Here is a 27,200-nt window from a genome sequence, read left to right as displayed (position 1 = left end):
TGTTGTGTTAGTAGCTCTTCACAACAATTTACCAATTCAGACAAGGCAGAGTCTTTAATACCACACTCCTCCATCTTTAGAATGTACCACACTCCTCCATCTTTAGAATGTACCACACTCCTCCATCTTTAGAATGTTAAATTGGGGTGCAGGGTCTGAGCATATCAATTTTCGATACAGATTGATTTTGTTCCATATGACTCTTGCATCTATAGATATGAGCCCAAGTTCATACCTAATGCATGCAGTTGATGTTCCTTTTGGTAAGAGTAAGATTGTATGCCGGAACACATTTTCACATGCAGCACAGATTGAATTAGGGCACCCAAGAGCGGCTTCGGCTCTGTGAATCAACAGCCTTCATCTTAATAAAGTCAACAACCGGTTTTTAGGTAAATTTGCCATATTTTTTGTTTATCAAGGTACCTTGAGCCGCTAGTTGTTTACATTTATCGATGATATGTTGTGTAAACGGCAGGTCATTGATGTTCAAATTGATAATCATGCCTAAATATTGTGTCTGGATAACGTATTTAGACTTTCATTTTGTAGCTTCCATTGATGTTTCTTTATGCGTGTTGTTTCGATTTCCCTTGAGATCCTGTAGCACAAGGACTTCTGACTTAACATGATTGATTTTTAAGCCATTGGCATTTACATATTTCTCAAGAGCAACCAATTTCCACTGTAGCCCAATTGGACTGACGTCTAAGAGAGCTAAAACATCAGCATACAGCATCCAACTTATGTGTTTGCCATTGGTTTTAGGTGCAAACGCATGTACATCTCTCAAGTATCTCCGATGTCAGAGATACACAAATATGATGGCCGCCAGGGGACATGCCTGCTTATCTTCCCTTTCAGTTCTTATAAGGGAAGACAAGGTCCCTCTCTGGTCAAGACGAATTTGTATTTCTGTTTCAGAGTGTAATTCTTTAATGGCCATAAGAAGGCTCTCAGGACACTTCCACTCGAGCAACTACGTCAACATAAGTTCTCGATCTAGGCTGTCAAAGGCGTGGGCCAGGTCTATGAAGGCAAGATAGGATTTAGTTTTGTGTTTAATTGCCTCCATTTTTAGCAAGTTAGTCATCAGAACATTTAGATCACAGCCCACCAACCTTGATGAACCCTGTTTGTCGAAGATCTTGTTTACCAGACATTTTTATCCATCCAAGTAACTGATGTTGTAATTGTGTGTCAAAGATTATTCCTACCACATCCAACAGCGCAATTGGCCTGTCATTTTTAGGGTCTGTTCTTATGCCCTTTTTGAAGACACGTACAACAATAGCTGTTTTCCATGTTGCTGGAATCACTTGTTCTTTAAGAATGTTTTTGAACAGTGTACAACAAAACTTTGCCCATTCGGCTGAACTCTTTAAAATCTGCAAGGAGCTGGCCAACCCTGCTGCAGTCTCCAGCCCTCCTGTTGCCTCCCAGGCTCTTTGCAATGCCCTTGCCTCTCACTTTATCTCAAAAACCCAGGACACCCTGACCACCCTCGACACCCACCCATCCCTCTCCTCTCCCCTCTCCCCTCTCCACCTTTGCTTGCTGACCCTCCTTCAGCCAAACCCTCACCCCCCACCCTCCACCCTCCTTCTCGTCCTTTCCTCTTTTCTCCCCTGACGAGGTCGCTAGACAAGTCCGATCTATGAAAGTCTCGTCAAAACAGGTTCATCCCTGTTCCTCTAAAACCATCAAGGACCACATGGACACCCTTGTTCCGTCTGTTGCTGATTTTTGCAACCACTCCTTTGCCTCATGATCCTTCCCCTCCCCTCTGAAGCACTCCCTTGTGCATCCTCTTCTCAAGAAACCCACATAAGATCCTTCTTGTCCGGGTAACTATCGCCCAACTGCCATTACACCCTTCCTGGGCAAACTCCTGGAAAAGTTGGCCATCTCTCAGCTTAACCTTCATTCCAATTCTGTTGGCTGTCTCCATGACCAGCAGTCAGAGCTGCCAGAAGCACGGAAACTGCTCTCCTGAACATCCATGAAGATCTGCTCTCCAACCTTGACTAACATTCCCTCTGTCCTCATCCTCCTCGATCTCTCTTCTGCCTTCGACATGGTCAACCATACCATCCTGCTCAACTGTGTCTGTGATAACCTGGGTATCACGGATCAGGCTCTGGCCTGGCTGACCTCTTTCCTCTCTGATCGACCCTCCCAGGTCCAACTTGGATCCTTTCTATCATCTATCTTCCTCTCTACCTGCGGTGTTCCCCGGGGGTCTAACCTCTCACCCTGGATATTCAACCAATACCTGGCAACTCTCGACCACTGCATTGCAGTTTTCTGCTCAAATTTCTAGTGCTATGCTGATGACACTCAACTCATTTCAGGCTGCCCTCAGCCACCTCCTCTCCCTCTTTCATCTCTGATTGCCGAACTGCCATTCAAGATTGCTGTGCCGCCAGTGATCTTTGTCTGAATGCCAGCAAGACGGAGAGCCTCCTCATCGGCACACCTTCACCATCCTTTCCCCTCACTCTCTGGCCAGCCTCCCTTGGCCCTCCTCCTACCCCCACCTGTGAGGCTAAGAACCTCGTGGTCATCTTTGACTCCACCCTTTCCTTCTCCGCCCACGTCTCTGATGTCTCTAAAAAGTCAAACTTCCTACTGCACTTCCTCAGAGGTACTCTGCCTTTCCTCTCCTTCCTGCAGAAGCTCATGGTCTCCCAAGCCCTGGTTCTCTCTAGGTTGGACTATTGTAACAGCCTCTTTCTAAATCTGCCTACCTCTACTCTCCGCCCTCTGCAACTAATCCAGAAAATGACTGCAAGACTTGTCCTTGGCCTCAAGCCCTGGGATCGTATCTCTCCAGCTCTGAAATCCCTCTATTGGCTCCCAGTAGATGCAAGGATTAAATTCAAAACCCTCTGCATTGTCCACAAGCCTTTCTGGGGCCTGGGTCCAAAATACCTTCAGCTATTCCTCCGCAAATACCTCCCCTCTCAAGCTCTTCGCTCCTCTACCTCTAACTCCCTCAGGGTCAGTCGTTCTTCAAGGAAAGAAGCTGGGGGTAGATCTCTGTCTTTGGCTGGGCCTCCCTCTGGAACAGCCTCCCTGCCACTCTAAAACTTGAGGAGAACCATCTCTGGTTCTGGAAGCACCTCAAGACCTTCCTCTTTTCTTCTGCCTTCGCTCCACCTCTCCCCTGATGATTTGATCTCTCTTGGCCACCTCTGTCCTCCGGGCCCAGGTACCTGCACACCCTGCCACCCTCCCGCACTGCCTCTGGCCACCCCATGCACTGGGGTCTGTACCCATAGAGTCCCTCTTTTTCTTCCCGCAGTTATCAGAACAACCCTGTCTGCTGCCTTAAACCCAGCACTTGCCAATTGCTGGCTGCACTACCACTGTGTGTTGCTTATTTTATTTATTTATTTATTATTATTTATCTGTTTCTCCTTAGCTGAGCACTTTCCACTTCTCCCCCTTCCATGCACTTTTCCCCTCCCCCTCTCCCATGCACTTGTCACTGGGCCTAGTAAGATCGTCATTGTGTTCTCCCGGTTCCCCTCCCTTGCCTTGTGACGCTCTGAAAACACTTGTGCATGAGCGCGATAGAAATAAAATTTCAGTGCCAATTCCACAGATGTTGTTTCAACATTTTGTCAGTTAGCCCGTCGGGGCCCAGGCCGGGGTCCGCGAGGCACTAACTTGTTTGATGTTACTCAAAATGTGTATTTCACTAACTACAATGACCCGATGTTGTAATTTGGGAAATTACGGGTCTTTAGTAGCACCGTTTTTCTCAAATAGATTGGGGGCTTTTAAGCAACCTGAGGGGGCAAGTACACAGAAAGAGGCACTCAATGAAATGTAGTTGTAGTTGCAACAATACAAGGGGTAGTAAGAAGAAGGAAAGTATGAGGTCAAATGTATAGAGTGGGTTAAAATCCCTGCTTCACTGTTCACTGAAAGTGTGTGATCCTGTGCAATTATTTAAGCCTACACTGATATAACTGTTAAAAATGGAGGGGTCTTACTTCAAAATAGTGGGAACCCTTTCCAAATTCAGTCCTTCGAAGCCTACAGCACTGCACCCCAGCATAGATTACATTTTGAGTCCAAAACCTCCCCAAACCAAGAAGTAAGATCATGTATCTCAAACACACACGTGCACACAGCATATGCTTGCATACATTCTTCTTTATGCTCGAGTGGTGCTAATTACTGTGAAATATTTTAAGTGTGAAAATATTTAACGCAGCAGCTCACTCATTAAGCAAAGACTTATTATGAAAGATGCAGGGTTTGTGAACTCCCAATTTTGGCAGGTCATGCACGGTGGGATTTGCGTATGTGTCAAAGATCACATATTTTGATGAAGCAGTGTAGCAGAGATTTTTTCACACAAACTGATTGAAATGTTGCATTTTTTAAGGGCTCATTGGCTAGGGTGTTACATTGGATTTAAGATGCAGGTGCTTACATTGCAATACGTTGTGTATAGCGGCGAATGGGGAATTGTATCTGAACATTTCCAAGAGGTGATTTACGCTGTGTGAAAGAAGTCCTATTCTGATTCTATATTCTCTTTGTATTAATTTAGAGACACTGTGTATTCCAACAGCTGGATTGTGCAGCTGGCAGACTCTGAAGAAATGGCATGTGCCACCCGATAACCTGCAGACGCTGTGAACATGGAGATTTGTGCATCTGATACAACATGCCCTGGCTGTTCAGGAGAACCAAGAATGGGATTGCATGTTTTCATTGATTTAACAAGAGGCATTGCTTGGTTGTGGCCCCCAACAATGATGGGTCGAGTGGCTGGGACCCACATGCAGTGGAGTTATTCCTCAGATTCATTAAGGGGCATTGTTGGGTTGTGGCCCCTGCAAGGGTCGATGGAGTGTCTGGCACCCTGGTGATTTAGAGCAGCTTTTATGGTACTTTAATGGACCGTGGCGACAGGTTCTTTGGGAATGGGTGGGGGGTTTGAACGTGTCAGCTATCTGCAAGCCCTAGGACCCGCAACAGCACTCATTGTTTTGTCATCACAAAAAGGCATGTATCTGGGACACCGCTGCTATCAAGGCACCAATCATGCAACGCTGTAGGTAGTGATGCTGATCCCCCAATCGACATTACAGGGTGTGATGGTGGCCACTACAGTTTGAATTATGAGCATTGTTTTTCAGAGGCCGGGAATGGTATCGCCATACTACGAATGATGCATTATAACATTTAAAGGTATATTGTGGGTGATACACAATGTATGTGCATTTTATACAGCCTCTAAGAGGTATATTGCCGAAGAAAATATACAAAACTGTCACATGTTATTATTTGCCACTTCTAGGTAAGATAGGGAATGCCATGTATTAATGCCATGTATTTTAATTGTAGGTTTTCACGTTGCACTGAACGACGAATAAAGAAGCACAGGCACAGTGACATTTGTTTTATCACCCCCCAGAAGCCTGTAAGGCTGACCCAGCGGTGTATTAAATCCCACCAGGGGGTTCATCCATAGATATCTGTACATGGTGCATTAACCCCTAAGTATTTGGGATTATGGATACCATGCTACAACATCCGTTCACTAATTATGAAAGATGCAGGGTTTGGGAACTTCCAATTTTGGCAGGTCACGCACAGTGGGATTTGAGTATGTATCAAAGATCACACATTTTGATAAAGCAGTGTAGCTGAGATTCTTTCACACAAACTGAATGAAATGTTCAATTGTTTAAGGGCTCAAGTTACATTGGACTTAAGATGCAGACGCTTAAGTTGCAATATGTTGTGTATTGCAGTGAATGGGGAATTGTATCTGAATATTTCAAAGAGGTATTTGGTGCTGTGTAAAGGATGTCCTATTCTGAGTCTATATTCTCTTTGTATTAACTTTGAGACACCATGTATTCCAACAGCTGGATTATGCAGCAGGCAGACCCTAAAGAAATGGCCCGTGCCACCAGACAACTGTCAGATTCTGTGAACATGGATATTTGTGCATTTGATTCAACATGCCCTGGCTGTTTTGGAGACCCGAGGATGGGATTGCATGTTTTCATTGATTTAACAAGGGGAATTGCTTGGTTGTGACCCCCAGCAAGGATCAGTCAAGTGCCTAGGACCCCAATGCAGTGCAGTTGTCCCTCAGATTCATTAAGAGACATTGGGCCTCATCACGACTTTGGCAGTAACCCTTAAATCCGGCGGTAGCGCTATTACCGCTGGATTTAAGGGTCCGCCAAATCAGGACTTCGGTGGATTTCGCCCCAGCTCTGAGCTGGGGGGAAATCCGCTGAAAATTCGCGCTCATACCGCCGGCGGGAAATCTGCCAGCGGTATTAGCGTGAAATTTCCCCATTGGGCCCAATGGGGAATGGGGCATTCCCGAATGGGCGCAATGGGGAATGGGTATTAACATTATCGCCAAACTCGTGATCCGGCGCTTATAGCGCCGGGGAGTTCGGAGGTAGGGCAGATAGCGCCTGCGCTACCGCCCAAGTCGTGATGAGGCCCATTGTTGGGTAGTTGCCCCAGCAAGGGTCAATGGAGTGTCTGGCATCTCCACTGGTGATGGAGAGTGGATATTCAGGTTCTTTAATGGACTGTGGCAACAGGTACCTTGGGAATGGGTGTTTTTTTTTGGATGTTGCAGCTATCTGCAAGCCCTAGGACCTGCAACACCACTCATTGTTCTGTCATCACAAGGGGGCATTCATCTGAGATGTCGCGGCTATCAAGGAGCCAATCATGGAACGATGTAGGTAGTGATGCTGATCCCCAGCCGACGTTACAGGATGTGATGGTTGCCACTATAGTTTGAATTATGAACATTGTTTTGCAGGGGCCGGGGATGGGGCCCCCGTACGACAGATGATGCACATTTAAAGGTATATTGTGGATGATACACAATGGATGTGAGTTTTATACAACCTTTAAGAGGTCTATTGCTAGAGAAAATATACAAAACTGTCACATGGTTGTATTTGCCACTTCTAGGTAAGATAGAGAATGCCATGTATTTTAATTGGCGGTTTCCACATAGTGCTGAAACGACAAATAAAGAAGCACAGGCACAGCAGCATTTTCTTTATCACCCCCCAGAAGACTGTAAGGCTGAGTCAACAGTACAATAAACCCCACCAGAGAGTTCCTCCATAGATATCTGTACATGGTGTATTAACCCCTAAGGAATTGACATTATGAATACCAGGCTGCAACATCCATTCACGTGTGTTCTGGCAGGGCCTTCCAGTTGCAGAAAGAGTTAATTTGTCAGAAAACCTCTAGAAAACACCCAGACCGCTACAAGCCTTGCCCCCAAACATATTGTTTGGTTGTATAGCTGCAGGCAAACTCTTTATACCACCCTGCAACAACAGTTGAAGCACCTACGTTTTGTAGAAGGTATGCCTGACAGTCTCAAGGACGATCGTTTACTGTCACCAAGCATGGTGAATATGGTCATCATGGACTATTTGTTGATGGAGTTTGGTTAGAACACTGAACTAGAAAAAAAGCTGTTACTCAATACTTCCATCAACACAATCTAAGCATGTGTTATTTCATGCAGAACTTGTTCAACCACGGCAAGAGCAACAGATCTAGAACGCTAAATGCTAGTTATATAGTGTTATTTAAACCCCCCCATGATAAACAACAATTAGCCATGATAGCTCGACAGATGTATCTGTCCAAAACACATTTTTTATGGAAGCTTTTAAAGATGCGACCAGTAAGTCCTACGGATATCTGCTTGTTGAATTAAAAACAACCACTTTAGAGGATTATAGATTGTGAACCGATATATTCCTGCGGGGGCTACCAGCTCTATATACATCTTGAGTAACCGGCCATGCATTCACCATTTTGACACGCATACAGAGAAAAATTGCGCTGCTCAAAATGCTTGTATACACCACCCCTCAACAATGTAAGTCTATTCTAGCCGTGGCCTCTGACAAAATGGTGGACACTATTTCAGAGACTGCCGGAACACCTTGAAGGGGCACGTCTTTCTAACATACCATGAAGTGTGCTGAAAAAGTAAAAGGGCATTGTCAAGAAACTGGTCACTAGGCGGATATTGCTACGGGCTAACAGAAAAGTGGTCTCACAGGCTGGCAGATTCGTAGGCTCTCTCATAGGCATAGCCCTTCCATTAATCACCAGCTTGCTCAGGGATCAGTGATGGAGCACACCCTTAAAATGTATGTGGTGGACAAGCAACAGTTAGAAAGTCTGGCAACCCCCACACCTCCTGCTGATTGGGATATCCGGAAGGTTGCCACCATGCGGCTTGACTCAGAAATTAAGGATGTTTTAAAGAGACGTGATTTACAAGCGCATGATAAAGCAGCCTTATATATGGATATTTTGCATGCATATTTAAACCAAGCCTAGTACGGTGATGCAGAAAAAAACAACTAACCTTATACATGCCGTCTGAAGAATCTAGTGGTTTGAAAGCTCCAAGGGGGCAGACCCGGTTGTGGCAGACATGGTAAATACCCTTAGTCAATGCTATAAACCTATTGCGGAACTATTGCTACATAAGACAGAACTTGCAAAGGATGTGGATGAATGGACCTATAGGGAGGAGTTTATCTAGAGATGTAGGGTTTTAAGGGGCTGAAAACTGCGCAATCTAGTATGGGGTGTTACGAGTCGACAGCCCACTTCTATAATAAATGCCCCCATCGGCTGGAACATGTTTGTGCAAGTGGTCGCTGATTTGAATATCCCGACATGTATTGAGGGTAATGTCGCACAACGCTGCATTCTGGAGCGGCTAAACACTGGTGCCCCCAATACCCCACGCCAACAACACAGCCCTCTAAATACACCCAGAAAACTCACGCCTGTAAATAGAGTCTGTCCCACCATTCTCAAAAAGGGGTAGAATACCCAATGGCTTAAGGAGTCTTTACCCACCCCCTCACAAATCTATGACGCGCCTGCCCCCCATACCTCCCAAGCGTCTAGGCCCCGCCAGACAGTGTCCCCCCATTTGATTATCCATCCATTGCCTGAATGTATACATTTATTTTCTTTTTGTATTGAAATGTTTCAAATGTTTATGGTATAAACTTTTCCTTTCAAAATATGTATTTTTTATAAGTAATTTTGTTTTTAATTCATAATGCAGACTGGTTCTTTATTACAGTCCTTATTATTATGTATAATAACATACTCTCTTGCTAAATATTCTCCCTCTAGAGCCCTCCTCCAACTCTCTGTGGGTAAGAGCTGGTTTCACAAATAGAGATTTGGGGGTAGATCTTTTTCCTCTTCAGGTGCCTACCTCTAGAACAGCCTTCCTGCCTCTCTCTGTTTTGAGCTGTAGCACCTTACTTTCTAGAAACTCCTCAAGTCATTCCTCTTCTCTTCCTCCTTCTCCCTTCCTCTCCCCTGATAACCTCACTTCTTTTTCTCTCCACCCTTCTTCCCCTAACTCTGTTCAGTTTTTGCTGACTGGTTGCCTGGTTAATCTCCAGAGCCTTACAGGTGCCAGGCTCCCCTGCCAGGCTTTTGCACTTGTTTCGGGCCAGTGCACATTTTTCAGCATTACTGCACTTTCAGCTTATGCTCCATGAGTGGGGATACCTCTCTGCACTTAACACAGGGCCCTACTGGACTGGACACGTTTGTTCCCCCCACCACCCTTCCTCGTATCTCCGGCTGTATGCATGCATGACCTAAATGTACTGGGACTAGTAAGTTTGTCTGTCATGTCCCCCTCTTCTTCCCCCCTCCCTAGCTTGGTCACAGCTTGAGCACTTCATGCACTTGCACTACGAGAAATGCCGTCAGGCCTAATGTGCTAGTTTCTCTGTTTAGATTGTTCGGAAACTTCAAGGCCTGAGAATGATTACGGTATTCCCTTGTTTCCTTCCCACCTTGAAGAACGTTGAAGCACTCCACCTGTGTATAAGTGCTGTATAAATAAACGTAAACACCTTGCAATGGCTCCATTAAAACTCTGGGCATAGATGGGGTGTTGCAGGTACTGTGCCAAACTGTCAAACAACGTTAGCACGTCCCCCTGCAACCACAAAGCTATCCAGTGTGTTCCACCACCGGCCTGCGGATCGGTGTTTACCAGTAGACTAACCGGGCGATTCCTGGGTAGGCACTTGGAGTATTTATCGCTGGCATACACACTGTGAAATGTTTTCCAAGCATGTCTCTGCTTACTCAGAGATCCTTTTATCTGTAGAATATCCATTAAAAATCTAAAAGTATGTTGCTTTGAGCGTTGATCTTGAGACCACTATCAAAAATACTCCACAGTGACAATGAGTGCATAGCGGTTAGGATTCTTTCAAACTTCATCTCAGTGCGTAGGTTCCTGCTCCTCAAAAGGTTGAAATGACCCGCTGATACGTTGTCAAGTCTTAGACCGAAGGCCATTAGGGTATAGCTGAGGGCAGACTCGTGTGTGATTGAAACCAGCGTATCAAGCATGTGCTTCCCACGTGACAGCCACCAGGCCCATGTATTCCCTGATTATGTTCGGAACTCCAAAGTTAGGCACGTATGCTTTGGCAGTGATCAGGGCACTATCCTTTTGCAGCGCTGCATAGTTCATGTTACAGTGTTTGAAGCTTAAGGGACTTTGATCGTATGCGCTGGTGATCGATATTGCTTAAAAAATCCACATGATGATTATTCTTGGGATCTGCCCCAGGAACAGGTTGTTTTGACTGGTACAACACTACTGGTAGGAATGCTGAAGACTTTAAGGGCAAACCTCTCCACCAGTTACTTAATGTTAGATATTTGAAATTCCTCTGCATGCGCCAGTTTAATGGTCGGAAAGTCACTCAAACATTTAACGAATAAACTTGCCGATATGATGACTAGCTTGTATTGTTTGGTGTTCCCCCTCATGAGGCAAAAAAGCAGTCGTGTTTCTCGATAGTTTCCTTTTAATGTCAAAGCCATTGATCAGTAGTTTATACTGGAAGAAAAGGTCAGAGTGTATACTTCCTAGTAAATCGAATAGTCTACTGGCCTTGGCATGATGGGCTCGCTTCGTGAACCATATGTTGTCGAATTGCCCTGCATTATCGCAGTAAAAGATTCCTGCCGAGAACTGCCTTTCCAGGGTATCGTGGACAACATTTAATAGGCTCCCTATAAAGGCCATGTAGGCATACATATTATCCCGCAACACCCCAGAAGGATAGTTCTGTTTTACTATTTTTATGTATTTTTGGCAGAATATAAAAATACAGGAATCAGGGGTCCCATATTGGTTAGAAAGTCCCCCTTACTTTAGCTAATCAAGTTGAAGGAAGGTTGAATTCATGATTCAATAGTTGCCATCTGACTACTGCCTCATAGTTAGCTGTATTCATTGTTGCAATTCACACACCTTTATCCACGGGTTGCTTGGTAAATACAAGGTTTTCCCCCAGAGTTTTCAATGAGTCTCATTCTAATGTAGATATATTGTTTCTGCTGAACCTCCTTTTCTCCCCTGGACGCCTGGAGCCAATAAGGAATTTTCCATTGGTGTTTGATGACCTGTGATTTCAAGTGACCTGCCATTCTTGCTCCTGGAATGGAGGGGTGTTATCTGTTTGAATGTCTTTGGGTAGTCTGTGTACCCAACATCTTCTCTAGATCAGATAAAATTATTCAAAGCCAACAATCATATCAAATCCACCTCAGGATAATAGAATTGTTCCTCTACAACGTATGGCTACCTGAAAACACTCATCCTCCTCCGTTGCTGTCCATATTTCTCCCAGGGACAGTGGGATGGGGTAATTGCTGTCTGCCAGGAGTTGGATCTGTTCATTGGTCTCGCTCACTTCTCTTTCTTTCCTTTTCTTGCCAGGCCTAGGATGCCCTGATAGATAGTCTGCCAGCTCCTCAGCAGCATTCCACAGTCTGTTGGCACTCTTGTAGTTGGGGGACGCACTTCTTGATTTTTATGAGAGGCAGAAGGGACCACCCCTTAAAGAGTAACAGCAGTGGCTTGTGGTCCATTACTACTATGAAGTTATGCCTACACAAGTAGAGAAGAAAATGGCCTGCCCCCCACAGCATGTCCATGGCCTCTTTCTCGATCTGCAAGTACCACTAATCTGTGGGGGTGAGTGCCCTCCTAGCATGGGTGATTGGCCGAATCGCCCCACTCAGCTATTTTTGCACTTCTAGTCAGCTTAGAGAGGCTTTCACTATGAATTTGGTTTCTCAGTTGGGTACAAAATAATCCCTGGTCATGGTGCTGGAGAGAGCTTCCTTGGTGTGATGAAAGGCATTCTCTTGTCGCTCGAGTAGTACAAGGGGGTACCCTAGCTTTCCATGTTAAATTTGGACAGATGGCCATGCCCCCATTTCTAGTCTTAGCCCACCCCTTTTCCTGAGTCCAGCCCCGTTGATATCAATTTACTATAAAGTGAATATAAATTGTATATAAAAACAATTGATTGCTATCAAATTTATTGACCCCCAATATTTTTTCTATACATTTTATATAATTTTATATACATTTTAATATACATTTTTATAAATTTGATATACATTTTGATATAAATGTTGATATAGATTTTATATACATTAATCAAAATATAAATAGGTATGGGGCTGTTCTAAGGCTATGGCAGCACTAGGGGAGGGGCTTATAACACTGCTATATAGCTTTTGTGGTAGTCCCTGGTGCTAACGTGCATGGTATCCAGGAAGGGACAATTATGACCTGCTACAGTTATGCCGAGGGGAACACACTCCCAGGAAGTCCCAGGAATTCTGACGATAGTTATAACCTGATTGTCTTACGGGGTATGATGGTATGGAAGATGCTCAGGATTTGATGGCTGACTATGAAGCCGAAGAGTGCAACGATGTGGTTCTGGGGCATCCTCTGGTGTTTTTATGCCTGTTCGACTATCCGTGGTTGATTTGAGCTCTGAAGACAATGACTATGACAAAGACAATGACTTAGCACGCTGCCTTATCATTCGATTACCCAGTGTCATGTCCACCTAGTTGAACATGGTGGCTATGGGATGGGCGATCCTGTCCACTCATGCTGTATTTGTGATGTCGGTCCTGTCTGCCTTATAGTGTCATGGATTAGATCAGAACTCAGGCTCCTGCCCATTTAAGTGGACTACTTTATAAAATGACGTGTAGCCCAACTCCCTTCATGTATCTGTGATAACAAGGGTAAGATGCTTAAACTCGAAGGAGTGGTATTTGATAAAGAAAAGTACAACTCTATGTGGCATATACCATTCTTGGACAATCAAAACACACCATTCCTAGTGCATCCCTATTTGAATTAGTCATGAAAAGGAATTATGTCATCTTTGAAACACACAATCACGCACAAATAAAAAGGATGTGCTTGGGTTACAAGTTCACTTTGAGTGTGGGCAAGGCGTATCTGGCAAGTTTGAGGAGATTTATATACATACACAAATCCTTTTCAAAAAGACATTGATATATGGCGGAGGTAAATTGACAATATAGTTTTCATTTGGTCATGAACACATGAAAGAATGGTAGACAATTAGTAGAATTGCTTACATGGATTAATATGCATAATATTAGTCTGTGCTTTACCATAACAGCTAACAATCAGGCCATGTCATTCCTTGGCCTGATTACCTATGTGTTAAGGAAACTCCTGGAGATGGTACTGTTTACTAAAACAACTGATACACATATGTTGCCCCCTTTAGACAGTTTCCACCCCTGAGGTTTCTGTGAAAACTGACCTTATTGCCAATTTTTGCAAATTTGTCAGTACTATTCAGACATAAATAATGTTGCTAAAGGTGCTGAACTTTTAAGAGACAACCTTCAGGAAAAAGGTTATGCAAGGCGCCAAGTAAATTTGGTATCTAAACTTTCAAGATTCTCCAATAGAGACAGTTTGTGAAGCTCATGGACACAGGAGGACAATAGTGATAGTTTCAACTTTTAATACGCATATTAGTCTGATAAGAAAAATCTATTTAATTGAAACTGCACTTATTAAAAATTCAGAAGTGTCATGAGCAATGTCCTATTGCCTTCATCAAAGGAAAACACTTTAAGAAAATGTGCACTCGCACCTGGAGTGTTCCAAGTGTCAGATGGAATTACCAATAAACTATCTCAGACCCAAATAACCAGACAGACTCAAAAAAGATGGCAAAATACTACTTTATTATCAGCTCAAATAAAGTAGGGAAACCTGGAGAACAAACAAATTGCAGCTCTCTTTATACCCCGATGTACGCCAGCTATGACATCATCCGACGTGGAAAACAGTAAAATCCTATCGAAACGAGACACTGATTAAGGGAATATATATGTTAGTGTGCCTGAGAGAATGCTGAGTTGTGAGTGAAGGAATGTTTGTAGTGAAGGTTCCACTGTATGTCAGTTGGAGAACTCCTGCCCTGGGTGATGCGAGCCAGTGGTTCACACTTGTCATCCTGAGGGATCTTTATGTGTATGGTATAAAGCTTACTTATGGAACCTGACAGATGTGTCCAAGGAACTTACTTTTCTACAATATCTATACTTAATTTAGGTGTTAGTAACATAATTAGATGCTCCCTAACAGGTAGACACGCCTTGAACTACATCTTACTACGTATAATACAGATTAATAGCAGAATAACAGCAACGGATTGGCTTCAGAAACAATGTATAGTACTCTGCTACACAGGCCATCGTGATTGTTTGGCACTCTCTTCCAACCTTGGACATTTGGCTCGTTAGCAGCACGTAAGCAAAACGAAACCCAGGTGCGGGGAACAATGACAGACTTCTACCCACTTTGGTCAATTAGCCTACCGTCTCTCATCAGTTAGGCCCTAAACCAAGGCTTCTTCTCTATAGTTGACCTTGTTGACTGTTCTCTTCCTTGGGACTTTTAAGGGATTGTAGGCACCTCTCTATCTTCAATTGGAGCTTAATGAATAGGTCTTTTTTTCGAGTCTTGCACCATGTGTGAGGAGACCACAATTTTGCCCATCTGACCTTTTATTTAGTGCTATTCAATTCAATTAAGCTGGGTTCTATTACTCCTCTTGGCCTCTGGAGACTTGGTTGCTCTGTCTTACACATGCTTTCTGCATCTTCAATTGTCCAAAACTTGGCTCTTGCAAATGCGTTCTCCTTTCCTTAATCTAAGAGAAATATGTCATGCATATGAAGCTTATGATCTTTGACTCACCTTGTGCCTTGCAATTGCCTCTTGATGTGGTATCCTTGATCCCAAGCCATACAGATATTTGTTGTTCCTCGCATTTAGCTGTTTTCCAGCGCCTGTCAGCTCTGCAGTTCTTGTCTCTCCCTTCAAAGCTTCTTAGCTTACTATTATACGAAACCGACGTCCATCTTTCCATCATGGCCGCTTTTCTTGCATTATATTTTCTCCTGCAGCACGCCTCTATGTGTCTCATCAACCTTGCGTTTCTGCATACATACATTTGCTGATTCTCTTCTTACTTATCTTCTTAGTGTATGATTTCTTCATATTTGCATACATGTTTCTCTTGTTACTTCAGTTGCATCTTTATTCTTTAAGTATGTGCATATTGTTTCAATGTGTCCTATTGTCTTCTCTTCATGAAGTCACTTTATTCTGGCCTGATTTCCCTTATATCTTCTATGTCCAGTGATGTATGTAGACATCCTTCCACCTCACCAGTGTGAGGGTACATTCGATACGGTTGTCTAAGTGCATAACGTCTTTCATGTTTTTGGTGCAGTATTGGGATGATACCTGGTGTCACAGACAGTGCATTCTTGCTCTTCCAATATGACGGAGGTGAAGGGGTGGGTACTGGAGATGACGTATACATCTGCCTCTCTACAGAAACATTAGTGTATACTTACCAAGACTCTGAGGAAGAAAGTATTACTCGGTTATAGGGGCTTATTGGAAGTTGTGGGGCAATTTAAGTGTGGATCATGAGCATCCCCCACGTTTTGCTTGGAATGTAATGAATGCTATTATACTCACAGAAATTGGTCTTTATGTACCCACTCACAATGTTAGAGCTGAAATGCTGTGTATGGAGCACTTTGCCCCTGAAACTCAGTATAAGTAGGAATGACTGCCCAGAAGGTCACTGTCACAATACAGACAGGGATGCCACGGACCACATTTGCTAGCCTTTTCCCTAAGAACATCCAGATCAAGACATATGATGGCAGTGTATCAAAATGCAGAGATGATGCTCAAGCAGTTCTAAAAAGAAAGAACATTTATGGATTATGACCATAAAATGTATAACATAGGGTCTAAATGACCAAGTTGAGCTATCTTCGGAATTTGAGAAGCAGGGAGACATTACACAATAGGTGATGGTGCTTCATCATGAAATACGCTCTCTTTCATGGCGTGTAACTTGAAATTATGGTACATTTGATAAGGATATTAAAGCTCGAATTCCATGCATCAGGGCAAGGAATCTCTGCAGCACAATAAACTGCAAGGTCTTTACGGACTTGATTTGAGATGAAAAATGTATGTCAGAGGTACCAATCAAGGAAGAACTACATTTCCCAGCATCAGGGGATTTGTGAAGTCTTAGATCTATCATACCAGCACATTCATGTTCATGGCATCCATGGGCTATTCGTTTAGTAAAATAGATGTGAGAGTTAGAAACAAAAAGAAAACAAAAACGACATTTCCCAGGATTCGAGGGAATCTGTGCAGTAGCAGAACCACTCAGCTGCCAGAAGTGAGTTTAAACTATCACACACAGTCCTCGTGAGCAGAGCAGACACCAATGCATAAAAGAGTGAATATGCTACCAAGCTAATTCCTAAATCCTAATTTGTCATTCTAGTTAAAGGTCTTGTGCATTTTCTGATAAGCATAATTTTCCCTTAATTGAGTTACATCTCCCTTTACCGCCCTTAGTTCTTGGACTCTGAATCTGATTGCAGGATACATTAAAGAAGCGTCAGATCTCCTGGTAGTTTAGTGTATTATTAGAGATCTACAGTATTGTGGACATGGCTAAGTAATCACTCCATGGTATTCTCGGTCACCCTCTTTAGCTGAATGAAAATCATTTATTGCAGAATGTATTGTTGAAGGCCATAGAAGTACTGTGAAATACATTGATACATTTATTTGGATGTAATGTTTCCACTCGTTGTAAGCAGCCAATTGAATTAACCCTGGGTTTAATACGCAGGTCTATGTTTTTAACAAATATTGAGGCTGGTGTACATTCTGTATTTCGTTTGGATGTCTTTTTTGCTGCTGTGCAAACCTCCTACATCCCTTTCCAGTGCAGATCCAAGTCATGTGGGCCATACTAAGGGGTTGTGGAAGCACATCTAATTACAAGAAAGTGTTTGGAGTATGGAAATAACATCAGCATCCATAATAGCCAATGTCAAGGCCACACCCAGAGTGTTCTTCACTAATAAATAAGAACAGTAGATAATTCAGTGGGACAGTGATTAGACAGCTACTAAGGTACACTGAGCTCCCCCGTTTTGTGAATGATCATCTCACATCACACAAAAAAACAGAGTTTCTCATCCTGTGTGACTAGGAGGGGAACCACTGAATGGCTTGATGACTCGTGTACAAGATGCATTTTGAATAAGACCTCCAGGAGAATATTGCAATTTAAGAAATCCAGGAGGTGAAAGGTAATCTTGGGTGGACTAGGTTGAGGATGTTTTCATTGGATATTAGGGTGAACAGGACAATTTTATGTTATGCCCAGCCTATAAATCATCGCACATCACACATTTTAACGAGAGAGTGAGCAAGAGTTGGAAAATTCAAGGAGCACCATTCACAAAGAACCGAGGTTGGTATTCCTGGAACGCTGTAAATGGAGGAGAGGAGCTTTGAGATTAGTGATGTTTATATGAGCAAAACCATCACAGGTGCTGCCATAAAAAGCCAAAAGCAGTCTTGAATGGCCCAACAATGTCCTCATTAGCCTAGCATAGTCACCATATGTAGGGGATAATCTCACATGTCAAGATGCTGTCAGCATGGGCCAAGTGAACCATCTAATGCCGTACAAATTTCATTAGAAACCCGGGATAGTCAATGGTCGAAGTGGAGAAAAAAAAGTAGTGGAACTATGTTGCCCATGCCCCCAATTTTGCTCCCTCACAGCCCCCTTCTACTCCCGCATCCCCCTGCTCGCCACCAACCCCATTCTCAAACCCCCAATTCAAAGAACAGGCCTTCCCTATCACCCCTCCACCCTACACTGCTGTGTTTACAACAGTACTATCAAAACCGAGGAAAAGCCAACGTCCAAGGCAGTCTTTACAAATGAAAGCAACCCAGCCCCTGCAAGGTAGCACAGCATGGTGTGACGCTGGTGTTTTACCAGATCAAATACCCAGTAGGGGAGAAGTTAAATAAATAAAGCTGTCTTTCACAGCTGCGGGTTGAATAAAGTAAGGGAACGATGACTGATTTCCCCAGAAAACAAGGGAACGTCGTACCCTTTCGTTCCCACATGCTTTGACCTCTGGGTATAGTTACCATACCATATGGGTATAGTAAGAGGCATAATTTATACTTTTATTGAGTGCTTTCTATTCACTAATAAAAGGCTTACTTATAAAATCCTTCCAACAACAACACGCACACACTGGGTTAAAGCATAACATCAGGAGAACCCGCACCACAGATCCTTCAATACTGCATAACAAGGGCATTGTCAGGTATCACTCAGCTAAGGGAGCATCGTGCCCTTTCGTTCCCACACACTTTGACCTCTGGGTACAGTCACCATACGTAAGATACCACTCAGCTAAAAAAAACACACACACCAACAAACATTATGCCAGAAGGACAGGAATAAAGATCACACCATGGCAAGTTATTACAATCCTTAAGGTAATTTACGCAAAACAGCCACTCTCTTGAAATAAAAAGCAAAACAAGAAAACGTTGTTTCAAGCCCTAGGCAAATAGTTCACTTTTCAGAGAATGTTGGCGGATGTGAAATCATACACATTTGCCGCCTGCTACCATACGTACCAATAGATTGTTTTCGCTACTACCTGAGATGAAAACCCAGAAAGACCAAAAAGCAGGAACTGTTTAATATTTATAATGTACAAAATACATGTTATGCCACCATTAAGTATTTCTGTGATGCGCAACCTCAGCCCCCCGTTTTGGTTATGCTTATGATGCAGACATTCAGCTGGGGTACCAGCCAGACGACTTAATTTCCCCTCTTCAACAGCCTTTATGTTCCAAAAGACTCGTCCTAATGAAGACTGGTTCTCACTCAGTTACACCCAGAGGGAGGTGGCCGAATTGTTTTCCAGGCCCATACAAGCAATATAATAGCAAGCATGTAATTAAGTACCTTTCTGGTTCGTCCAGCGGCCTTCCTGTAAATTGATTTATTCCACTTGGGCCATAGTTCCAAATAATTTCTTCGGCTGCGATGTAGTAATGCCTTACATGGTTCTGCTTGTTGCTATTGTGTTTTATACAGTTTATAGTGCATGGACGCACTTCATAAATGGCTTGCATCCCAGCTGCATAACAAAAAAATAATAATAATTCAACGTACAGTATGCTCTTGAAAACCTTGATTTCAATAAACAAAGATCATTGAAAGCAGTAACTTCCGGGAACAATCTGCATGTTTTTCTTTTTTAACATAGAACAGGTATTCCGTAAGAATACAATGAAAAAAACACTGAGAAACCTAGTAAAAAAAACAGTAACATACTCATACTAAAAGTAAAACAACAAAATAAAAATGTCCAGGGCGATATGAAAACAAATCTTCAAAGTAACAAAAGTATATGAAACACGTATATCAATTATCTGAAATGTGTGTACAGAGGACCACATTTTTTGAGTTGTATAGGTACTTAAGCATTTAAGATTGCATGAAAATGGACGTTCATGCCAAGCTTTGAGGCAATTTGGGACCTATTCTTTGAACACAAAAAGACAGAGAATCTGCCAGACTCTAGCAGCTAGCGTGTACCCTGGACCTATGTCAACCAATTTCTTTTTTCCTTTCATTATAATTATTCTTTATTTGTTTAGTTTCATAAAAACTTTAGAAAATATTCATATAATACATCACATTACATCATGATTTTAAAAACCAAGGTTTTAAATCTAATTCTCAACAATTTGGCAAAAATTGGCAAAATTATGTATAGTCTGCACATAGTGGTCACCCTAAGTAGTTTTTACTTTCATAAATAGGTGAACAGCCTTCCGCTGAGATTTATTTTCAGGTTACGAACATGCATGTTATACTTTTTACTGTAATGCAACACAGATTTTGCAAGATAAAGATTCATGCTGGGACCAGCTACATGTGCACATGCTTGCAAGCAGGTCCCCTACCTGCGATTTCAGTCACTTGCAGACAAAAGTGTCACAGCAGGGGCCAGATTATCAAAGATTTGCACTGGTGCTAAAATGTTAGCAAATGCTTTGATAATGCAAAATGGAGCAACCCGATTTTGCCACAATCCATATTATCTAAAACCGACTGCACTCGGAAAAACATTAATCAGGCAGTTTTCTGCACTAGTTTGCTGCACAGCATACAACAAAAGGTGTCTACTACAATTATTTTCGTATTACACAGCAAACATAGCGAATCAAACAGCCTGCTCCAATTTCCCCCAGTGAATTTATTTTTCGATAATTCTGGTTGGGGCTAAACCTGTTTGCTCCATTCTCTATTATTAGAGCAGTGAAATTAGTCCTAGATTCATTTGCTCCATTTCTTTTGCACCAGTGCGATTCTTTAATAATCTGGCCCCAGGCGAAAATTCCTTTACGCCATGGAAGTGTCTTTCCCCAAAAACTTAAAGTACACGGACGAGGCCTGTTACATTTGCACTTAGGTGCAAACAGCCCCCCCCCCATGCAATTTTAGTCATTAACACTATATGAAGTGCAAGTAGTAGTTTTTAAAAGCAGTAAAAATTACCTTTCCACCTTTGTAATGCAAATTGAGGAAGTGAAACCTGCCATGTACGCATGGCCTGCAGCATGTCCAATGTATTCCTATGGGATTCTCTTGGCTTTAGCTGATGTAAAAAGCAGGCAGATTTCATAGGAATCCAGTGCATTTGCACCACCTTGGAAAGATCAGTCTGGTTTCAAGGTATGGAGAGGAAAAGAACACGCACTATATACTTTTGACGGAAATTGAACGCTGTTTTTGCAAGATAATATCCTAGATCCCAAAGTACCATGCAGCCAGTTATCAGATAAACTAAGTATGCATGGGAGTTGGATCCGGATATATAAACTGGGGCAGCAGGTGTCTTCTGATAATCCTGCGGGGTTGGAGGAGAAGGTTTTGCAGGGGGAAATAGCGAAAAGTGGTTATCATCGGAGAGGTTGGTTCCAGGTGAGATGTCTCTTTGGGGGTTAGGGGAGTAGTGGACATTCATTATTCAGTTATTTCCAGATGAGTAATAGCAAGTCCATCTCAATTTCATTGCATAATTCTTGGGTAGAGATCGGGGATGTATTGTTGCAGCTTTCTAGCTGCAAATCATTTCATATGTTCATATCGGATGGATTCCACGAGGATGAGTGCAAAGAATGCTCAGTTCCTCTTAAGTCCCCTCTCCTCCTCTCTCATCCTCAGCCTATTCCTCTTCCTGTCCCTCCCTCCCCTCTCCACCCCCTCCTCCCTCGTTTATATTTACTGGCAAATTGTTCTACTTACTGTATTACTGGTTTGATTCATATTTTGTAATTGCTTCTACTGTTTTTTATTGTATCCTTGTTGTTATAATGTAAAGCTCTTTGGCGTAAAGCGCTATATGAACACATTAAACATAAACATAAAAATGAATGTGCTGTGGGAAAGAACACCTTACGGTAAAGTGCTTTATATACACCATATTCACCATGCCGTTCAACTTTAGAAAGATGAGAAATATAACACGATACTTCAAGAAAAGTGACACACACCTTACACCCACCCTCCAGCAACTTTGGAAAACTTCATGGAAACAAATACAGCAGGCGTACACAAGTGCTTTTCTGGGTGGCCTTTAATGGTGGGCCAGCCTGTCACAGGAGTGGCCTTTTCACCTTGAAAGTTTATTTTAAAAACAGAAAAAATAGGGATTCCAAGGTATACTGCTTACCTTTATTACTCTAGTTTAAGCTTCACATTTTTAAAAATGGAACCTCTTGTAAAAAAATGTGCATTGTTTCATAGAGAAATAAAGAAAACATGAGTTTATATAGGTTAGGTTACAAATGAGTACTGTTACACTTCGGCAGACAAAAACTTCCCTGTGGGGTACGTCCCATTCACGGCTCCTTTGTTGAGCAGATACAGGTTTCCATGGCGTCTGTACAAGCTACGGCGGAACCCGTGTCAGCTGACATGTCTCGTACGTGAAGGACGTACAAAAAGGCATGCCCCCCTTACAGGTTTAAAACTAACGTCTTCCAGCGGGCTTGTTGCTGCTAATTAGTGTTTCTTACTATTTGCAGTTACGTCCGTTTTCCTACGTGAAATCTTGTCACGAAATCCCAACTTGATCTCCTGGTTCCGACCCACGCCCGAACTTTTGGATTGTTATGTTTCCTATTCCATTGACACTTCATAGACCTCTACGGTATCGACCCGGACTGCCCCTGGACTGCCTTCTCTACGCCCTTATCATTGTCGTGATCTTCTGGTATTTGACACGGAACGTTACTTGGATTGTTCTTCCCTGCTCCTGCTGTCTTCGCAACACCTTCATCAGCAGTTATTCGGAACACTTCAGTTGCTCCAACCCTCGTTTGGGAAGTCTGTGTTTCAGGTAACCAACTGTGTTTATTTTCTTCTATTTCTGCCAGCGCCATCTTTGACTATTGTACATAATTTATCTACTGCTCTGTTGGTATTCCTCTCTACTGGATTTGGAACACTCATTGCACTCCAACACTCAACAAAGTTATTTTCAAAGTGCATTTTGACGCTCTCCTGATCCTGCACCAACCCGGCTCAATCGCGACACTCGTGCCGCACGGGTTTACTTCCCTGTACTAACTTCCCTGTTTATTATTTTTCCCTTTCGTTTTCTCCAATCCTATAAATCATTAACCCTTGAGAGTCCCACAATTCAGGTCTGTAGTTTTGACTAAAACTCTCTAAAGGAAGAATCCATTAGATTAATTCACTCATTTGGGTTTACTTCTTTACTTGTAGGTCCATTCCGGGGAAAGTTCCACTCCAATCCCTGCCTAGGTATTTCATGTCCCATACTGTGCTTGATTGCTTACTTGGTTTCTCAGCACTGTCTAATATCTTTGTATTCCTTTGCAGCTTGGGTATTGGCGGTGTGTGTTCTCCCTGCTCTTTTATTCAACTGACACCTCTGCCTGTTCCAATTGAAACAGCAGAGAGGTACGTTGTAAAGAAGAGCCCCTCTCTTGAGGAAGCCTGAGTCTTGAACTCAGGGGATCTGGAGTTGAAGGCTGAATATTGATTCCTGTGTACATATCGTCTCCAAGGTCATCTATCTATCTTCCTGACCTATTTACGGAGCGGTGAGTAACAGTACTCGAAGCTCAGGGTGTACGGAAACAAATGCTATTGACATGATCCCAGGCCTAAATATTTCTATTGGAAAGTAGCAATTTGCAAACACAAAATCTGATTTTGTCAGTAAGCAGAAAGGTTGAAGGTTCATCTAGGGAACTGTGAGCCATTTTTAGTTACCAACTGAGGAGACAGCGAGGAGCAGTTTAATTTATATCAATTTTCCTCTGAACAAGGGTGGTTAATGGATATCTCCAACCTTGGTATGGACTGATTTGCCGATTGACTTCTTCTCAATGACTAGAACCTTGACCTCAGAATATGCTGTTCCCCAGAGATCACAAGGCTCCTCTGTATTGAATTGCTACACCTCCATATGCTGATTCCTTTTCTTTCCTCCTGATGGAAACAAAGATATCACAATCTATACTACTTGACCATGAGCACATGGTTGTGCTTTAATGCATCCTACCATCTCCTGGTGTTGATTACCTTTTTCCACACCATGCAACAAAAGAGTCAGAATATACTCCTTGCCAAAGATCACAACGATCTGCAACGAGTGTCTCTATCAAGCAGTAATGATGTTTTTGTCCTTGCATTCTTCAGGGAGCACAAGAGCTAAGTGTCTCTGCTGATTTTATTGGATCAAAAGGCTTCGTTTCTACAAATCCCTCTATCTAGAAGTGTTGATTGCTTCCCTTTGATCCCCATGAATACAAAAGCTCTGAATATACTATTTGCCCAAGATCGCAACACATTACTTGCTACAAGGATATGAACAAGGTTCAGTTTATTCACAACACCCACTGCCAGAGATATCTGCCCAGACCAGGATACCTCAGGATGCCATCTCACAAGCAACTCACCCAAAGAGCACTTCCACCGAGACATGACCAAGGACTCATCGGATGACTATTGCCATGGGAGGCTCAACATTGCCACCCTGGCTCTACACTAAGCTTCCCACACTAACATGTTTACCTTTTACACTCCAACACACTCAGCAAACTACAATTCCATCCCAAGTGACATTGAACAACAGAACACTACACCTTGAAAACCAACTTAGATACCAAATCCACGGCCAAGACATCCAAATACCACAGGCACTCAAGGTGTCACTCTGATCATGAATACCTCCATGCTCGTGTAGCCCATGGCCCACACAGGGCCCTGATAGACAGGGATGTATACTTCTCCCCTAAGGGAAGCCAAGAAATAAGGATAAATACACCAGGGGTTGTAATTAATTAGTGTGTGTTTTGTGTTTGAGTTTGTGTGTGTTTACTAGTGCTGGATGTAATGTTGTCAAAAAGAAAAAAAGCACCAAAGGACAGAACTGCCCCGCCCAAAAATGGGCTAGGCAGAAGAGAAAAGATTCTAGAGGTTTAAAAAAGAAGAACCATTAGAACATGGTTAGAAAAAAGAAAAGAGGGAGAGAGAGAAATAGGAAGAGGGGGAGAAGAAGCCCTAATGAACCTCCGGATGTGGGCCATGTGTCCCGCGTGAACCAGCATATTACCTTGGGTCAGCTGCATGCCCGGAGCAGCGTGGGCACCCACATGGATGTGGCGGCTGTCAGCCCACCATGGGCTAGATGGGACAGTGTGATCATTAAAAAAAGGTCCACAGCGGTGTGCATGGTGCCAGGGGTCTAATCACCAAGACCTGCCCAGTCCAGGCCGCATGTTGGGGGTGGCCTGAACTGGGCAACACAGCTGTGTCCCTTGTCAGCCCACCTCATGGCTGGCGAGGTGGGCCCTGCAGAAAAGTCCTCCCGGGCCTTGTATGCCAGGTGGCCGGGGAGGTGAAGAGAGGAGCGGGTAAGAAAAGTCTCTGTTCATAGTTATCGGAACTTTTATTGATAGCTTAGCTAAGCAAGGGGGAATGGTTATAGAATTAAGAGGGAGGTACAGAAGGAACGGGTACCCTGGCAAGAGGCAGGTAAGAAGCTGGGGCCTCTCTCAGGCCACCTAATGTGTTGGACCACTCATCAAGGCCATCCTCTCACCCCCATTATCATGGCTGGTTTCAGGTGTAGGAAAGGGGTCTGTTTCGTCAGTCCCACCCTATGGGTCTCCCTGTGACCCCTCTAAGGAAGGGTGGGCTGACAAGGCAGATCCCTTTTAGAAAGAACTTGCGCCCGGGGAAATTTAGAAGGAAGTTATTAATTAGAAGGATAGAAATCTTTAATATAAAAGGTTTCAGTGTTTTTATAAATGAAGACCCCTGAAAAGCCCACCTTGCTGTATGTGTCTCATAAAGGATTAAGGTAAGCATTTAGGGCATAGCCCATCTTCTGTTAATAGAAATTTTATTTTACAGTTGAAGAGCCCCTCCCTGTCGATATGACTTGGGGGTTGTGTGGTTCCTGTAAAGATCGTTCCCAATCAGGGGTAGAGGAGGCGTGCCCCTTGCCCGGTCCAAAGCAAGAAATCAGGGACTACACTTCTGACAGAGAACACCTGGAAACATACCTGCGTGCAGAGCTCATAGCACTTCTGGTCAGCATGCATCAACACAACAGCAAAGCAAAGGCGCATTGTCTCTCCATTCCTGCAAACCTTCCCAATTCCGCCTCTCTTTTACATCCAGCACAGCGCCTCAAGACCATGCAAAGGGCAGCGGTGCATGCTATACATGCATAGGAATGTACGCTAACATCTAAGAAAACCCCACCTTTCCAACACCTTTATATTGTTACACCTGCCAAACTATGCTGTAAATGCAATTCCAAATAGCACTTTTTATTCTGATCTCATGTCTAACTCATCTACAACTACAATTGTGTTTAATTTTGGGAGATTTTGCGAATCCTGGTTGCATTGCATTACAGTTGAATGTAATCCATTCCATCCTTGTGCTATGACGTTTCATAACTAAAACATCAAAAACGTCAAAATGTATTTCTTATTTGCTTGAATGATTTCGTATGCAGGGAAGCAGTTTTTCTCCCCTAAAGTCCCAATACGGCACTATTATTGAATTTTATGAAGTAAATGAAGCACTGCCTGCAGATTTTTGGTCTGATTACTGCCAGCTGCAAGTACCATTACCGCCCATGCTAATCTGAGCGCCGCCATCTGGACTATAACCTGTACAGCGGTTATAGTGGAATAATTACTTTACTAGCAATGGTGATATTTGAACAATTATGCATGCATAAGATGTTTTATGTCAGTATTCCATCAAATAATCAGGTGGCATTTGCTGCTGGCACTTTCACCTTGGAATAGCACCCCAGTAAGGGGTGGGCGATAATACTGTCTGTTTTTACCGTTACCGGTATAGCTCTAATGTGTCCCATTAGCAGAAATGTTTTGTATCTTTATGTTTGGGGATTTTGTGCCTCTAGGATAGGATTTTGCAGCTTTGGCAGTACAACTCCAATAAGCCCTAGATAGCATAGTAAACAGCGAGAAGTCATGGGAGTTGCATTCCAAAACAACTGGAGAGCCACAGGTTCTAGGATGTATGAAAATGCACACACTGGGCCTCATTACGACCCTGGCGGAAGACCACGGTGCTACTAGCACCATGGTCCATGCCGGTAAGTTACCGACTCCGCCATGGAGAAAGGGGGAATTACCACCCCATTACAAGGTTGGCGGGGCGGTAATTCCCCCTTCCTCCATGGCCCTTCCCCATTCCCATTTTTGCCCCATTGGGCTCAATGGGAATGGGGAAGGCGCTAAGTACGGTGCCGCAAATTGCGGC

The 27,200-nt window shown here is 43.3% G+C and overlaps 1 protein-coding gene across 1 annotated transcript in view; it reads right to left on the bottom strand.

Moving 5' to 3' along the window:
* The window catches only part of CP (ceruloplasmin), a 536,222-nt gene that overhangs the window by 348,134 nt on the left and 160,888 nt on the right, over positions 1-27,200 (bottom strand). Inside the window, exon 6 of the mRNA XM_069618363.1 lies at positions 19,311-19,485. Coding sequence (XP_069474464.1) covers positions 19,311-19,485 — 175 coding nt within the window. The remainder of the gene's footprint in view (positions 1-19,310; positions 19,486-27,200) is intronic.

Source organism: Ambystoma mexicanum, chromosome 10 (assembly GCF_040938575.1).
Source record: "Ambystoma mexicanum isolate Mex_15411 chromosome 10, UKY_AmexF1_1, whole genome shotgun sequence".
NCBI lineage: Eukaryota > Metazoa > Chordata > Amphibia > Caudata > Ambystomatidae > Ambystoma > Ambystoma mexicanum.
This window is presented reverse-complemented; position numbering and strand designations above follow the sequence as displayed.